Source organism: Nyctereutes procyonoides, unplaced genomic scaffold, assembly GCF_905146905.1.
Source record: "Nyctereutes procyonoides isolate TBG_1078 unplaced genomic scaffold, NYPRO_anot_genome, whole genome shotgun sequence".
Classification (NCBI taxonomy): domain Eukaryota; kingdom Metazoa; phylum Chordata; class Mammalia; order Carnivora; family Canidae; genus Nyctereutes; species Nyctereutes procyonoides.
In genome coordinates this window covers 10,371,200-10,387,178 of record NW_026575051.1, presented here as the reverse complement: position 1 = coordinate 10,387,178, position 15,979 = coordinate 10,371,200, and the positions used below count along the sequence as shown (strand labels likewise).

General features: G+C 57.5%; 1 protein-coding gene across 4 annotated transcripts in view; it reads left to right on the top strand.

Moving 5' to 3' along the window:
- The window catches only part of TFEB (transcription factor EB), a 56,024-nt gene extending 40,894 nt beyond the window's left edge, over positions 1-15,130 (top strand). For all 4 annotated transcript variants that reach the window (XM_055330178.1, XM_055330179.1, XM_055330180.1 and 1 more), the window contains 8 exons: positions 6,961-7,189; positions 7,276-7,530; positions 9,464-9,541; positions 11,339-11,459; positions 11,557-11,613; positions 12,178-12,253; positions 12,906-13,053; positions 14,023-15,130. In XM_055330178.1, coding sequence (XP_055186153.1) covers positions 6,983-7,189; positions 7,276-7,530; positions 9,464-9,541; positions 11,339-11,459; positions 11,557-11,613; positions 12,178-12,253; positions 12,906-13,053; positions 14,023-14,511 — 1,431 coding nt within the window. In that variant the 5' untranslated portion in view covers positions 6,961-6,982 and the 3' untranslated portion in view covers positions 14,512-15,130. The remainder of the gene's footprint in view (positions 1-6,960; positions 7,190-7,275; positions 7,531-9,463; positions 9,542-11,338; positions 11,460-11,556; positions 11,614-12,177; positions 12,254-12,905; positions 13,054-14,022) is intronic.
- Positions 15,131-15,979: the final 849 nt, after the last annotated feature.

Sequence of the window (15,979 nt, the reverse complement as noted above, 5' to 3'; positions counted from 1 at the left end):
TACCAACGGCATTTTAAAGTCGGAGCCGCACTTGGGCAGGGGTGAGGGCCATTTGTTCAGTTCTTCTTTTAAATTATTTCAGGTCTGCCCTCACTCATTTGTAAATTTTAACGACTGTATAACACACATACAGCAAAGTGTACACCTTTCGAGCAGCTGCCCGCATTTTCATAGACTTGACACTCCTGTGTCACCCACCCTGAGTCAAATTACAGAACATTCCTAACGCCCCCACTGCAAGCTGTCCTGTGCCACTTCTCAGGCACTGCCCCCAAGGATCGCCAGGATCCTGACTTTTAACAGAAGGTTCATTTTGCCTGTTTGAACATTCTGTACATCAATGGTGCTGTGTGCGTTTTTGTGGCTCCTTTCATTTAGCGTTGTCTGCAAGAGGCATCTGTGTTGTGGGTAGCAATAGAGGGTTCACTGTCACTGCTGAGTAGCATTCCAGTGTGTGGATGTACCACAACTTTCTTATCCATTTCCCTGTGGATGGACATCTGGCGCTTTCTGGCTTGGGCACTATCCATAGTGCTGCTATGAATGTTCTAGTGTGTGTCGTCTGAGGAGCACACGGATGCTTTTCTGTTGGGCATATGCTTAGGAATGGAGTTGCTGAATCATGGGGTATATGTTTTTTGCTTCCTGCTCCAGGTTTTATTTTTATTTATTTTTTAAGGTTTTATTTATTTATTTGAGAGACAGCACGAGTGAGTGGGGGAGGGGCAGAAAGGGAGGGAGAGGGAATCTCAAGCAGACTCTGCTCTGAGCATGGAGCCCGATGCGGGGCTCGATCCCAAGACCTCCCAACCCCCCTCTCCCGACATCAGACCTGAGCCAAAATCAAGAGGCAGAAACTTAACTGACTGAGCCATGCAGGTATCCCAGCTCCAAGTTGTTTTTTTTTTTTTTTTTAAGATTTTATTTATTTATTCATGAGAGACAGAGAGAGAGAGAGGCAGAGACACAGGCAGAGGGAGAAGCAGGCTCCATGCAGGGAGCCCGATGTGGGACTCGATCCTGGGATTCCAGGATCACACCCTGGGCCAAAGGCAGGTGCTAAACCGCTGAGCCACCCCAGAGATCCCCCAGCTCTAAGTTTTAAAGAATCACCTAGAAGACAGAAAAATATCCAGAGAAGTTCAGGCCCCACAATTAATTGAGGGGTCCTGGCTCAGCTAAGAGCAATTTGAAGAGTGCTGCTTGATTGTGCTCCCTCTGAAGGCTCATGTCTGGGGCTGTAGTGGCAACCGAGTCAGACCTGCATCCTGGCCCTCCAGCTCCAATGGGCATGTGACTTCTGATCCCCTGGTGGCCACTCAGTGTCCCCACCCAGGGTCCTCAGCTGACTTAACAATCATCATCACACTGAGGAGGACAAGCTTGGGCTAGACTCCAGGTGAAACTGAGGGAACCCCACTTTTGGGTATGACCGGAAGCAGGTTGGGCCCTCACAAACCCTTGCAAGCTGTCTCCCTTTCTTTTCACCTTGTATTAAAGGAATCATGCTGGGCACCTGGGTGGCTCTGTCGGTTAAGCGGCCTACTCTTGATTTAGCCTCCTGTCATGATCTCAGGGTGTGTGAGATTGAGCCCCACATCATCTATGCTGAGCACAGAGCCTGCTTGAGATTCTCTCTCCCTCTGCCCTTCCACACCCTTAAAAAAAATCACACAAGCAGCACACATCCACATTGAAAGAGTTAAGTGCTTCAAAAGTAAGAATGAAGGGTACCTGGATGGCACAGTTGGTTGAGCATCCCACTCTTGGTTTTGGCTCAAGTCATGATCTGAGGGTTGTGAGATCGAGCCCTGTCTTGGGCTCAGTGCTTGCTGTGGAGTCTGCCTGGGATACTCTCTCACCTTCTGTCCCCCACCCTCCCACCCCCACCCCCCGCCCCATGTATACGTGCATGCTCTCCTCTCAAATAAATAAATCTTTTTTAAAAAAAGAATAAGAATGAGAAACTATAAGAACCCCTGTTTACCACCCCCCAAAAACACAGGTAACCACTCTGAACAGTTGGGGGTATTGGGAGAGCCCAGAGTAGAAGTTTGAGGGGCAGCCTGGTTTAAGTCCATTCTGCTACTCATCAACTGTGCAACCTTGGGCAAGTTATTTCAGTTCTCTATGCCTCAGTTTCCCCCCCCCCCCTGGAAACTGAGGGCAATAACAGTAGTCACCTCGTAGCATTGTTGTGAAGAGTGGATGAGTTAATATGTGAAAGCACATAGACCAGCCCTGACCCAGGGCAAGCCTTCAAGAAAACTTCTGATCCTTCTAGTCTGTTCTACAGGTTTAGGTTTACCCATTTCCTGTCTTAAATGGGCTTAGGCTGTACATTTCATTCTGTAGATTTTTTTTCCACTCAGTGCTCAATCTTTGAGATCTTCTTTCTCTCTGATGCTTTCAGAGGATCCTCTCTCCTTGCCTGTCTCTCATGGAGGCCAGTGATTTCTCCCTACCTTTCCCCTCCCCGTCCACAACTTCCCTCAGGAAAGGTTGTTTCTGGGCTTGTTCATACTGAGGTGTAAGTGGCTGATGAGGGAGGCCTCCCCACAGGCTGACATGAAACCAGCTCTGGCCCTGACCAGAGATGTGCCCAGCTTTGGAGGTGAGCCCAACATCTGTCTGTTTTCAGATGCCTGAGGGCACACTAGGGAGTTCCACACACCAACCCAAGAGGCAGGTGCCCTTATTGGTTCCATCTGACCAAAGGGGAGACCAAGGCACAGAGAGGTTGAGTGGCTTCCCCAAAGCCACCCAGCCAGTTTGGGCACAGCAGGGTGGAGGGTGAGGTGGGGGAGGGCTTCAACTGCACCTGTTGGATTGGGAAGCTTGTTTTGGTCACAGCTAAGCTGGAACCCAGCTTCAGCTTAGGGCAGGGGGTAGTCAGGTGGGAGGTTCTGTGTGAACAGCGGGATGGGGGGGATGGTAGTGGGTCTTGAGGGTGCAGGTAGTGTCAGTTTCCATGGTCTTGGCTGAAACTTCAGTCCCTGCTACATTTCCTATAGGACTGGGGAGAGGTAGGAATTTTGGGGGGCGTTAGATCCCCTTGTCCCCTCAGGAGGAGGGTGTTACCTAGGGGTGGAGGCAGGGGAGAAGGTTCTTCAGGGAAACACCTAGCCCTGCTGTCTGCACGTAGTAGGCACTCGAGGTTCCTGGTGTTACCGAATGCATGAATGGTGGACCCTTGCCAGGCCTAGTTGGCCTGGAGGTCAGATGGTGGGGAGGGCTCAAGAGTCACTTTGGTCCTTGGACGGCCCTCCTTCCAGTTCTTCCTGACCAGACTGAGCACTGGGGAAGGCTGGGAATGGCCCTCAGGTGTTGAGAGTGAGCAGGTGTACTTGAGGGCTGGGCAGGGAATGTCCCCACACCCAGGGTCTCTCCTGGGTCACCTCACCTGCCCTCAGATTCCCCCCCTTAGCCCTGTACTCATCCCACAGAGCCCCCCAGGCAGGGCCAGGGGCGGAGGCTGAGACGTGAAGGGAGCAACAGCTCTGCGGCTGGGGTGACAGCTTTGACAAGCGGGGTGAGGGGTGGGGCAGCCTCACTGTGCTGTGCCACCTGGCCACCCTCTGTCAGAGGACGGCGGACAGGCTCGGGCTATCAACGCCTCTCAAGGCACAGACACCTCAGCCGGTCACAGTTCTCTGATACCCTCTCCCAGGAGGCTCACGCAGCCCTGGTCGGGGTGGCTGGGCAGGGATTCCTGCTTCCGTTTTACAAATGAGCAAACTGAGGCTGGCACAGCCAGTGGGAGGCTGAGCGGGGCTTAGCCCAGGTTCTCCTGTGGCAGAGGCAGCTCCGGCTCAGCCTGGGACGGGCACCCAGCCCTTTGTCAGAGAAACAAGGGGCTTGTTCTCCCCCCGGTCCTCCTCGTGCTGGCTGGCACTGCCAGGTCCGGTGATTCTCCCCCCAGTGGGAACCAACTGAAGTCAGATTGTTCCCAGAGGGATGGGCTCCCCGGCACTGCATGTGTGAGCATGCAGGGGTGCAGGGCGTGCAGCTGCAGGGCAGTGGGCTGGGGTCGGAGCCCATGAGGTCTGTACGGCTGCAGTGGGAGGGGGGCGGGGAGGTGAAGACAGGCTACGTCTCTGTAGGAGCAGAGGAACTGGGTGGAGGCCACAGCTGTGTGAAACAGAGAAGGGGGGCGGTGGGGGCATCTGCTCTTTTCTTCCTGGGGACCGTCCTGTTGGGAGCTGGGCAGAGAGACCCTTGGGGCCGAGGCAGCCCCTTCGCTCATTCCTGACCTGGGGGGCAGAGAAGGGAGGAAGGAAGGTGAGTAGGGGTCATTGAGTGCTCAAAGCTCTGAGGCGGATGGTGCAGACCAGCTTTGGAAGGCAGCAGCTGCGGTGGTAGAGGGAGCCCTGGTTGGGGTCAGGTGGCTTGGGCCCCATTGGTGGTCCTGAGCCCACCAGACATGCAACTGGGACAAGCCCCTTCCCAGGTCTGTGTGGAGACAGAGCAGTCACCACGTCCCCCATCCACTGCCCCCATGGGCTGGGGAGCCACTCTGGTGTGGGTTCCAGCTCTGTCTCTGTCACCAGGTACTAAACTTCCCTGTGCCTCTGTTTCTCTTTAGCTGTAACAGGCGAATAATAACCAAAACTGCCTCGTGGGGCTGTTTGAGGTTAAAGTGCTTGGAACAGCGCCCAGCACACAGTAAATGCTCAAATAGATGCAAACTATTATTATTTCCATGATCCATTGATTTTCACTGAATATTTGCCAGTACCTTCCACTAATGCTGACTTAGTCTTATGTCTGTCTGGCATTAGGCTATGCTGCTTTCCTTTGCTACCCCCCAGAGGTCTGGGTTTCATCCTTAGGATCTCGGGGTGCAGCTCTGGCCTTCAGTCTGTACAGCAGCTGACCCTGCCAAACTTGTGTTTATCCTTTACTTACCCATTCAGCCTACCAAGTGCCACGCTCTGTTCAAGACACATTGTTTTCACTTAACATGCTCACCAAGCTGCTTTTTCTTTTAAGATTTTATTTATTTATTCATGAGAGACACACAGAGAGGGGCAGAGACATAGGCAGAGGGAGAAGCAGGCTCCCTGTGGGGAGCCTGATGCAGGACTCGATCCCAGACCCCAGGATCATGACCCAAGCCAAAAGCAGACTTTCAGCCACTGAGCCATCCAGCTGCCCAGCTCACCAAGCTTCTGATGTAGAAATTGTTTACAAGTGAGGAAGCTGAAGCTCAGAGAGGTTAAGTGACTTGCCATAGGTCACACAGTCAACAAGTGGCAGAGCTGGGATTTAAGCCCATGTCTGCCCAGTTTCATAATTCTTGCTCAACCATGAAGTCATATGGCCTCTTGTAGTATCGCCAGGATGGGACCCTCTCCCAGAATCCTGGGGGCTCTGTACCTCTCAGGGAGTCTCTTAGCTGGGAGGAGCCTTAGGCACCTTTCATTTTGTGCATAGGGAGACAGAGAGGCTCAAAGAGAAGGGATGTGCCATCGTCCCTCAGTGAGCTAGGGACAGAACGGGCCCAGCTACGGGACTCATTCTGTCTTTTCCTTTTTTTTTTTTTTTTAAAGATTTTATTTATTTATTCATGAGAGACACACAGAGAGAGAGAGGCAGAGACACAGGCAGAGGGAGAAGCAGGCCCCATGCAGGGAGCCCGCTGTGGGACACTATCCCCGGCCTCCAGGATCAGGCCCTGGGCTGAAGGTGGCGCTAAACCGCTGAGCCACCCGGGTGCCCCATTCTGTCTTTTCCTCCAGTTTCTAGACTAGGCCTGGGGGCCTTAGGCCCCCATCCCACTGAAACCCATGAACAATCAGGGCTGACATCCTAAGTGGCGGGAGCCCTCCGTGGACCCTTGCAGGCCCAGGTACCCTGAAGCGACCATCTCTGCACAGGGTTGTAAAGGCCTGTGCACTTGCTTTTCTCACTCACTGGAATGTAACTCCCCAAGCTCAGTGAATATAGGTAGCTTGCTGCTGCGTCGCCAGTACCTGATGTGTAAATAGTAATCATTCCCTGCATACATTCCTAGAACATCCACCACGCCCCAGGCCCTGGGCTGAAGGCTGAAGGCACAGCAGACAAAATGCCTACCCTCAGGGGAGTTTGCATTCCTAGTGAGAAAGAGATAGACCCTGAATGAAATAACTTAGCAAAAATGCATAATAGTTAAGATGGTGATAAGGGTAATGGGGAAACACACAGAAGGGAGTGTTGGGGAGGCAGGTAGGAGGGGCATCCCAGACTGAGGGAGGAGCAAGTGCAAAGGTCCTGAGGTGCGAGCTTGCCTTCGGTGTTTAAGGGAGTGTCAGGAGGCTGGAGGGTGTGGCTGGAACACGTGGAACAATAGAGAAAGTGTGGGGAGATGGGGTCAAGAGGGGACCATGCAGTGAGGATGGATCACAGAGGGCTTTTAGGGTAAGGACTTTGGCTTTTACTCCAAGTGAAATGGGAGCCATTGACAGTTCTGAGCAGGGGGAGGGACAGGATCTGACTTAGATTTAATAGGATCCCTCTGATTACTGAGTTGCTAGTAGAATGTTGTAGGGCAAGAAAGGAGAAGTCTGAACATTAGGGGGCTCCTTCAGGGAGCCAGATAAGGCAAGCTACAGGTTGGGAGGCATGGATGGCAGGAAGGTGGTGGTGGCAGGGCTGTATCTGAGGTCAGACCTGCCAGGATCACCATGTGGCCTGACAGAAAGCAAGGAGTCAAGACTGACTCCAACTATCTGGGACCGATGTGCTGCAGTTAACGAAGAAGAGACGGTCTCCGCTTCTGGCCCAGGGACCAGAAACCCTGGGTTCAAGTCTCACCTCTGTCACCCTCTTGTTGGGTGACCTTGGGCCCTTCTCCCTTCTGGGCCTCAGTATGTCCTCCTGTACAATGGGTGCAATCCCTTAGTCCTGGCCCCATCCCCGAGACTGAGTGCTTTAGGGGGGACTGGCCCCTCACACACCTGCCCCCCTCGCCCGCAGGGAGCCCGTGCCAGTGGCCGCCATGGCATCGCGCATCGGGCTGCGCATGCAGCTCATGCGGGAGCAGGCGCAGCAGGAGGAGCAGCGGGAGCGCATGCAGCAGCAGGCTGTCATGCATTACATGCAGCAGCAGCAGCAGCAGCAGCAGCTGGGCGGGCCGCCCACCCCGGCCATCAACACCCCCGTCCACTTCCAGTCTCCACCACCGGTGCCCGGGGAGGTCCTGAAGGTAGGGCCTGTCCTAAAGCAAAGCCTGTCCCTGCCTGCCCTGCTTCTAGGAGCCCTAGAACCCTTGTCTTTTCCCCCCCGCCCCAGGTGCAGTCCTACCTGGAGAACCCCACCTCCTACCACCTGCAGCAGTCCCGGGACCAGAAGGTGCGAGAGTACCTGTCCGAGACCTACGGGAACAAGTTTGCCGCCCACATCAGCCCTGCGCAGGGCTCCCCGAAGCCCCTGCCTGCTGCCTCCCCAGGGGTGCGGGCTGGACATGTGATGTCCTCCTCCGCCGGCAACAGTGCTCCCAACAGCCCCATGGCCATGCTGCACATTGGCTCCAACCCCGAGAGGGAGGTAAGTGAGGGGTGGCCGGTGGCGGCCGTGAGCAGAGCGGCTGCTGGGTGCTGTGCTCCTGCGGTTCCTAGTCTGACGGCAGAGGCAAGGTGCTGCTGGTACAGTACCTCCCAGTCTGAGGGAGACACAGCCCTGCCCCCAGGGAGCCCCAGTCTGAGGGAGACACAGCCCTGCCCCCAGGGAGCCCCAGTCTGAGGGGAGACACAGCCCTGCTCTCAGGGAGCCCCAGTCTGAGGGGGAGACACAGCCCTGCCCCCAGGGAGCCCCAGTCTGAGGGGAGACACAGCCCTGTCCTCAGGGAGCCCCAGTCTGAGGGGGGACACAGCCCTGCCCCCAGGGAGCCCCAGTCTGAGGGGAGACACAGCCCTGCCCTCAGGGAGCCCCAGTCTGAGGGGAGACACAGCCCTGCCCCCAGGGAGCCCCAGTCTGAGGGGAGACACAGCCCTGCCTCAGGGAGCCCCAGTCTGAGGGGAGACACAGCCCTGCCCTCAGGGAGCCCCAGTCTGAGGGGGAGACACAGCCCTGCCCCCAGGGAGCCCCAGTCTGAGGGGAGACACAGCCCTGCCCTCAGGGAGCCCCAGTCTGAGGGGAGACACAGCCCTGCCCCCAGGGAGCCCCAGTCTGAGGGGAGACACAGCCCTGCCCCCAGGGAGCCCCAGTCTGAGGGGAGACACAGCCCTGCTCTCAGGGAGCCCCAGTCTGAGGGGGAGACACAGCCCTGCCCCCAGGGAGCCCCAGTGTGAGGGGAGACACAGCCCTGTCCTCAGGGAGCCCCAGTCTGAGGGGGGACACAGCCCTGCCCCCAGGGAGCCCCAGTCTGAGGGGAGACACAGCCCTGCCCTCAGGGAGCCCCAGTCTGAGGGGAGACACAGCCCTGCCCCCAGGGAGCCCCAGTCTGAGGGGAGACACAGCCCTGCCTCAGGGAGCCCCAGTCTGAGGGGAGACACAGCCCTGCCCTCAGGGAGCCCCAGTCTGAGGGGGAGACACAGCCCTGCCCCCAGGGAGCCCCAGTCTGAGGGGAGACACAGCCCTGCCCTCAGGGAGCCCCAGTCTGAGGGGAGACACAGCCCTGCCCCCAGGGAGCCCCAGTCTGAGGGGAGACACAGCCCTGCCCCCAGGGAGCCCCAGTCTGAGGGGGGACACAGCCCTGCCTCAGGGAGCCCCAGTCTGAGGGGAGACACAGCCCTGCCCTCAGGGAGCCCCAGTCTGAGGGGGGACACAGCCCTGCCTCAGGGAGCCCCAGTCTGAGGGGAGACACAGCCCTGCCCTCAGGGAGCCCCAGTCTGAGGGGGAGACACAGCCCTGCCCCCAGGGAGCCCCAGTCTGAGGGGAGACACAGCCCTGCCCTCAGGGAGCCCCAGTCTGAGGGGAGACATAGCCCTGTCCTCAGGGAGCCCCAGTCTGAGGGGGGACACAGCCCTGCCCCCAGGGAGCCCCAGTCTGAGGGGAGACACAGCCCTGCCCTCAGGGAGCCCCAGTCTGAGGGGAGACACAGCCCTGCCCCCAGGGAGCCCCAGTCTGAGGGGGGACACAGCCCTGCCCCCAGGGAGCCCCAGTCTGAGGGGAGACACAGCCCTGCCCTCAGGGAGCCCCAGTCTCATGGGAAAAGCCTCATCCCTACTTTTGAAAGCTCTGCTAGGAGAAACGAGAGAGTCCTAGAGGAAAGCCCAGCACACCTGCACAGCCATGTCCAGAGATAAAGTATATAAAGCAATCTTCTTGGGCAACTTGGCTTCTGGGGAAGAGCCTTGGCCTTGGGCCTGTGGGACCTGGACAACTCACACTCTCTCTGGACCTTTTTCCTTTCCCCCGGAGATTAGCAGGTTAGGTGACGTGGGCTCCAAGGTCCCTTCAGGTCAGTGTCTGTCCCAGGGCCCTTTCTCCGTATTTTCTCTTAGCGGGCCCTCCCCAAATGGACTTTTCTCTCTTTCAGTTTGACGTCATTGACAACATTATGTGTCTGGATGATGTCCTGGGCTTCATCAATCCTGAAACTCAGATGCCCAACACGGTACTGCTGGCCAGGGTGGGGTGGGCATGTCAGAGGGAGGAGGGAGAGGTTCTATAGTGGCTCTGAGCCTGGAAGGTACCAGAGACAGGGGCCTCACCTGGGCAGAGCCATGTTGCTGAAGAGATGAGAGTCACCTCTGTGACAAAGCCCAAGGCTGAGCAGAATTATGAATCCACAGAGGCGTGCTCAGGCTGCATGCATGATGGGGCTTCAGTGTGGAGTGGTGGCTGGGCAGTTGGGGAAGGCTTCCTGGGGGAGGGGTGGCTAGGGGATGGGCAGGAGGTAGTGGTGCTGGGCCTCAGCAGAGGGGAGGCAGGGAAAGCATTCCTGGAGGGGAGTAGGTGGCCTTGAGCTGATGAGTTCTTCTGGGATCTGGGGCCTCCCTCCTCTAAAAAGCCTAGGACCCAGGGGGGACAGGCCTGTGTCCCTCACCGCAAGGGACAAGTGCTGGGGGGCTGGCTCTGTCCCCTCCCTCCAGCAGCCTTCTGGCAGTGTGAATGCTCTCTGGGCCTCCCAGGCAGAGGTGAGGTAGCAGATGGGAAGGAGCCAGCCTTAGACTAGAGAGGCCTAGCTTCTGGCCTTGGTGAGTCCCTTAATTGATCTGAACCCCAGTGTTCCCAGCAGCAAAATGGGGGTGATGCCGTCTAGCCACAGGATTATGGGAAGGTTAGATAGGGCAGGAAATGGGAACTAGCCCTGCGTAGGCTGATAGATACTCACACGGAGCAGGTGTCCCTGCCCCTTTTTGGAAGGCCGTAAACCTCAGCTGCTCACGTCTGCCACTTGAGACTGAGCCTACTACCCTGACTGTGGCCCCAGCTCCTACCCCTGAGGGGAAGCCCCCAAATCTTGCAGTAGGAAGTCAAAAAATCAGTCCCTAAGCCCCACTGCCCTGGCAACGTTGCCCCATGGCTCAGCTGGGACTGGTCAGGGCCAGTTGGGTCTGAAACCTGCTGCCAGCAGAGCACCAAAGGCTGGGGAGGGGCAGAGGTCCAGAAGGCACAAGTATTTGGTCCCTCTAGCACTTTCCATGTATCTGGTAGGATGCCCGTGTACCACTGGCCCTGTGATTGCTCGGTGTGTTCCTGTGGCAGGAGCTGGGGTGACCATTCCTGAGCTCAAATCTCTCCCTGCCAGGCTTCTGCTTAACCCCCCACCGGCAGCCCATTACAACATGTCAGGCTCTTTGCAAGTTCAATCTGGAAGCCCAGGGCCTGGTGGCATCTCCCAGCCTGCTCACATCACACTGTCCGCTTCTGCAGCTTGAGCTTCTGTCAGTGACAGCCAGCTCTGTCCAGCTCTGTCCTGCCCCACATCTTTGCTCAGCTGTCCCCCTGCCTGTCGTGTTTTTTTCACCTCTCTGCTCAGGGCCCAATTCAAATACCACACCCTCCAGAAACCTTCCAGAAACTCCAGAATAAGATTAAGTGCTTCTCCTCTGGGCTTCCTAATGCCTGGGACTTAATCCCCTCATCTGTCACCCTCAGGGCTGAGGCCTGGTGCAATCACTCCGCAGGGCTTCCAGCCACTAGGCTGGTTGGTTGCTCCCAGAGGGCAGGAGCCACACCTTATTGAGCTCCCAAGCCTACAGACTTTCCTGTGGAGCTGCTGGGTGGAGAGGCCCAGGGTGGATTTTGACATACTCTTGCTGGCTGTGGACCCCTTAGAACTGAAAGCAGGACCCCGGGGGACATCAGTGCAGCTTCCCCTTGGTGTCCCTGGGAGTGGCTTTCCCCGGATGATGGGCCCATGGAGAGGGGGTGCTCACCGCGTCCCTCTCCCTGCCTCACCCCACAGTTGCCCCTGTCTAGCAGCCACCTGAACGTGTACAGTGGTGACCCTCAGGTCACAGCCTCCTTGGTGGGCGTCACCAGCAGCTCCTGCCCTGCTGACCTGACCCAGAAGCGAGAGCTTACAGGTACCACCTCCCTGCCTCACGGTGCTCCCCACTCCCGAGTCCTCCCTTTTCTTCTCCCTCCCTCCCAGCTCCTCTCTCCTTCTCCCCCAACCTCCAGACGCTGAGAGCCGGGCCCTGGCCAAGGAGAGGCAGAAGAAAGACAATCACAACCTAAGTGAGTCCCGCTGGCGCCTTCTCCCTGCCTCCCTTGTCCTTGCTCTCATTTGGGCTGCCTAGAAAGCCTCTCTGACCTGAGCCCCAAGGTTGGGGAGAGTTTACGTTAAAAAAAAAAAAAGCCACTCTGACCTGCATGGGTTCTAGGAAGGCTTCCCTACTCGAGATCTTACATCCTCCATGGGTGGGACTTGGGGGGGGGGGGTTTCAGCATTGCCCTCTGCCCTCAGCCCCTCTTTAGGAGGGGATGGGGTGAGCAATATTCACAGAATCCCCAACACTTCAGATTGAATGGGTTTATCATATCGGATCAGATCGTTGCCTGTAGGGAAGGAGTCCTAGGCCGGGCGCGGCTACCCCTGGCAGCTTTGCTGTGCTAGCTGCTGACCAGGTGACTCTGCCTCTAAGAGCCCCTTGGTTGTTCTGGCCCCGCATTCCCATAACAGTCCCCTTCCGTGAGTCCCCCATTACTTCCCAGAAGGCATCCCTCCCTGGGCTGGGCCCTTTCTCCCCCACAAGGGTCCTCATCCTTCTAATTGCTCCCTCTGGGACTTGTTACCTCTAGTTGAAAGGAGGCGGAGGTTCAACATCAATGACCGCATCAAGGAGCTGGGCATGCTGATCCCCAAGGCCAATGACCTGTGAGTGGTTTCCGGGAGGGAAGGGGGAAGGGTCGGGGCTGTGGGGGGTGGGGAGTGTTGGCAGGTGACTCACCTGTATTTCCTGCACCGGACCTGGGCCTGCGCTGGTTGCCAGAGGGCTGAGGAGAGAATCCCGTGGTTGGGTACTACCTTCTAAAAGCTTATCATCTATTAGGGGAAAGAAGATCCCTCCACCCAAATCAGAACAGCTTGAGACAGATGAGCAAAATCCCGGAAGTGAGGCTGGGGCGGGAGCTTCCTGGAGGAGGAGTCATGCTAGGAACCTATGGCAAGGGCCTGGGACTACCACAGAGGGATGTTCAGGGCCATGAGGAGTGAGAGTGGGGGACACATATGATGGGTTCTGGTGGCAGGAATGGAAGGCCTAGGGAAGGAGGCTGCTCTGAATTATTTGCTTCCATGGGGTTAGTGAGGTGGGTAGTGGCAGCAAAGTCACCTGGCATGGGGGGGGGGGTCCGTTCTGTGCAGATGGAGCCTGGCCTCCTCCACAGATGGGAGTTGTTCGTGTCTGGGGTTTGCGGGCAAAGTTGGGATGTGCAGCATAGACTTCTGGAATGAAAGCAGGGTTTTGCTTCCACCTGCGGAGCACTTGGCAAATACCTGGCCGCTCCTGACGCTGTCTGGCCTGCAGGGACGTTCGCTGGAACAAGGGCACCATCCTCAAAGCCTCTGTTGATTATATCCGGAGGATGCAGAAGGATCTGCAGAAGTCCCGGGAGCTTGAGAGCCACTCTCGGCGCCTGGAGATGACCAACAAGCAGCTCCTGCTCCGCATCCAGGTCTGGCCCCCACACTTGGACTGGTTGGGTAGCTCTGCCTCCCGACCCCAGCCTGGCTCTTGACCTCAGGGGCAGTGCTTACACCTCTGATATTGGGGGAACGGGGATGATTGCCCATGAAGAGGGAGGACGAGTTGGTTGGCTAATAGGCAAACCCCAGCAACTTTAAGCAACAGATACCAGCTAGCAGTTAGGTTCTGTGAGGCCCTCATTCTGGGACCCAGGCCAAGTGACAGGCCCATCTAGAGTGGGCTCTTAAAGCCTTGTGTAGCTCTTAAGGTGACACCTGTGGCTTCTGCTCACATTTATCAGTGCAAGTGCAGGCCTACACCTCACCTCAGGGGATGGGAAAGTGTGAACCTACTGCGAGGGTGGGAGGTGGGGAGGGAGGCAGAGATCTGGAAAGTGGCCGAGTGCCCAGTCTCACCACTGGACACAAACAAGGCTTGGGAGACTCCTGCCTACCACCTGGAGCCCAAGGTTGTAGTCCTGGCTGTGCTCGGGGTCTCTGCCTTCTTTGGATCTGAGGCTGGTCGTCTCTACGGAGGGCGGGTGGATGGCAGCCTTTTGATTCATCCATTTCTCAGAGGAGATAGTACAATTGACATTACAATCCAGTACACATAGCCACACTCAAAGTGAAAAATCAAAGTTTCATGAAAGAACCCTCCTTCTTAATAGAGGCAGTGCATTCTGATCATTTCTATTCTGGTCCGGTCTAGGCAAGTCTATTTCAATTTAAGAAGAAAAAAATAGAGAGTGAGCTGGTCAAGACTCACTACAGTGGTTTCACAAGCCACTAATGAGTTGTGACTTGTAGTTTGAAAAAACACTGGTCTAGACTCTGGAGCTACCCTATACTTGCTTCCAGCTGAGCCAGTTTGTGGTCCGGGGGTGCCGCAAGGGGAGGGGCAAGGGCAGCTGGTGCCCGTGGGTGTGCGCCCCAGCCCTCTCTGCCCCACCTTGCAGGAGTTGGAGATGCAGGCTCGAGTGCACGGCCTCCCCACCACCTCCCCTTCAGGCGTGAATATGGCTGAGCTGGCCCAGCAGGTGGTGAAGCAGGAGCTGCCTAGTGATGAGGGCCCCGGGGAGGCCCTGCTGTTGGAGCCCGAGGTCCCCGATCCCGAGCCCCTGCCGGTGGTGCCTCCCCAGGCCCCGCTGCCCCTGCCAGCCCAGCCACCTCAGCCACCGTCCCCATTCCACCACCTGGACTTCAGCCACAGCCTGAGCTTTGGGGGCGGGGGCGATGAAGGGCCCCCGGGCTACCCCGAGCCTCTGGGGCCCGAGCATGGCTCCCCGTTCCCTAACTTGTCCAAGAAGGATCTGGACCTCATGCTTCTGGACGACTCCCTGCTACCCCTGGCCTCCGACCCTCTCTTCTCCACCATGTCCCCCGAGGCCTCCAAGGCCAGTAGCCGTCGGAGCAGCTTCAGCATGGAGGAAGGCGACGTGCTGTGACCCTGACTGCCGCTGCCCTGTGGGGCCGGGGCTGGGGCCACGTCCCTCCCCACCTTCGGGCTGCACTTGTGTGTGAAGTAGCCAACTGCCCTGCCTCACTCCTTCCTGTTGGCCCCCTGTCTGGACTTAGTGCCTGCTTGGCAGCCTGTGGGGACCGGGACTCCCCGGGGATGGTCCTCCCAAAGGGGCTGGGGGAGAAGAGCCCTACGGCCCAGCTCCTGGAGGTGAAGCCATGAGGGGAAGGGAGGGGACAGGGGTGCTAGAGGTAAGAAGAGGTCCTGGGAGGGTTCTGTCTTCTGGGTCTGATCCCCACCCCTGCTGGTGAAGGAGGACGCGCCAGAGCAGGGGGTTCAGGAAGTTCCTTCTCCGAGGCAGCGACTGGTCCAGGGGGTGCCTAGGCCTGCCTCTCTGGGACTCAGATGGCAACAAGTCTGTCCTCCAGCCTGGCACCCCCACCCCCCTTTGGTGCTAACAGCTCTCTACCAGGTGGTATGAGGGCGGGGGCGGCCGGAAGAGGGGGCGCCGGGTTCCTGTTAGAGCACGGGGTCACTGCTGGAAAAGCAGCTCCCTCCAGGCTCCCCACTTTGTGCCTTTAGTAAACACTGTGCTTTGTACCCGCTTGTCCAGTCTCCTTGGTGTGGTCTGGGGCTGACACACAGGGGAGGGTTTGACCCAGTGCACACTGTTACGGATTTGGAATTCAAAAACCCTTGATGGGGCTCTGGGTAGGGGGATACAGAGAGGCCCAGACTTGCCTCAAGGCAAGCTGGGGATGTGGCCTGACTTGGGGGCCTTGGGTACTTGAGGGGGGTCACTGTCCCTCCTCCTGGCCACAAGATGGCGCTGCAGCCACGCCGGTCCACACCTCCAGCTGTGGTCTGAGACAGCTGCGCTGGCTGGTGTGGGGGACCCGTTGCTCAGAAGCCAAGTCTTCCGTTCTTAGAGGCTGCTTTGGGGCACCCTGGCTCGGGGTGGGCGGTGCATATTTCTCCTGGTCCTGAATGCCTGTTTTAGTGGTGGCCTCTCCTGAATTTTCTCCCTCCCTGGGTGGGCTGACAGCTGCTTGAGAAAGAAGGTGGGGCAGGCAGCTCTGTGGAGGCAGGGCTGGCCGCCTCTGCTCTTTGACGTCCCTAGCAGGACAGGCCCTCTAGGCACTGAGGAGCTGAGTCCTCTGGGCTTGGGGAAAGAGGACCTCAACTGAACTAATTTGGGGGGAGACAGGAGTACCAGATTCTGGGTAGATGCAAGGATGAGGGCCCCATTCCCCTGCTCTGGCACTGTCTGGCAGTGAGGCCTCTGCAAATCCTTTCCTCTCTCTGGGCTTCTGTTCCCCAACCCCAGGATAATCCCCATGCGCCTCTGCTCTGAGACCCTGGGATTTTATGACCTCACCCAGGATGGGGAGGTGGGCTTGGGGCGGGGAGGGGCAGAGTGGCAGCCCCTTGAGTCCCAGGGGTCTTGGGGGAGG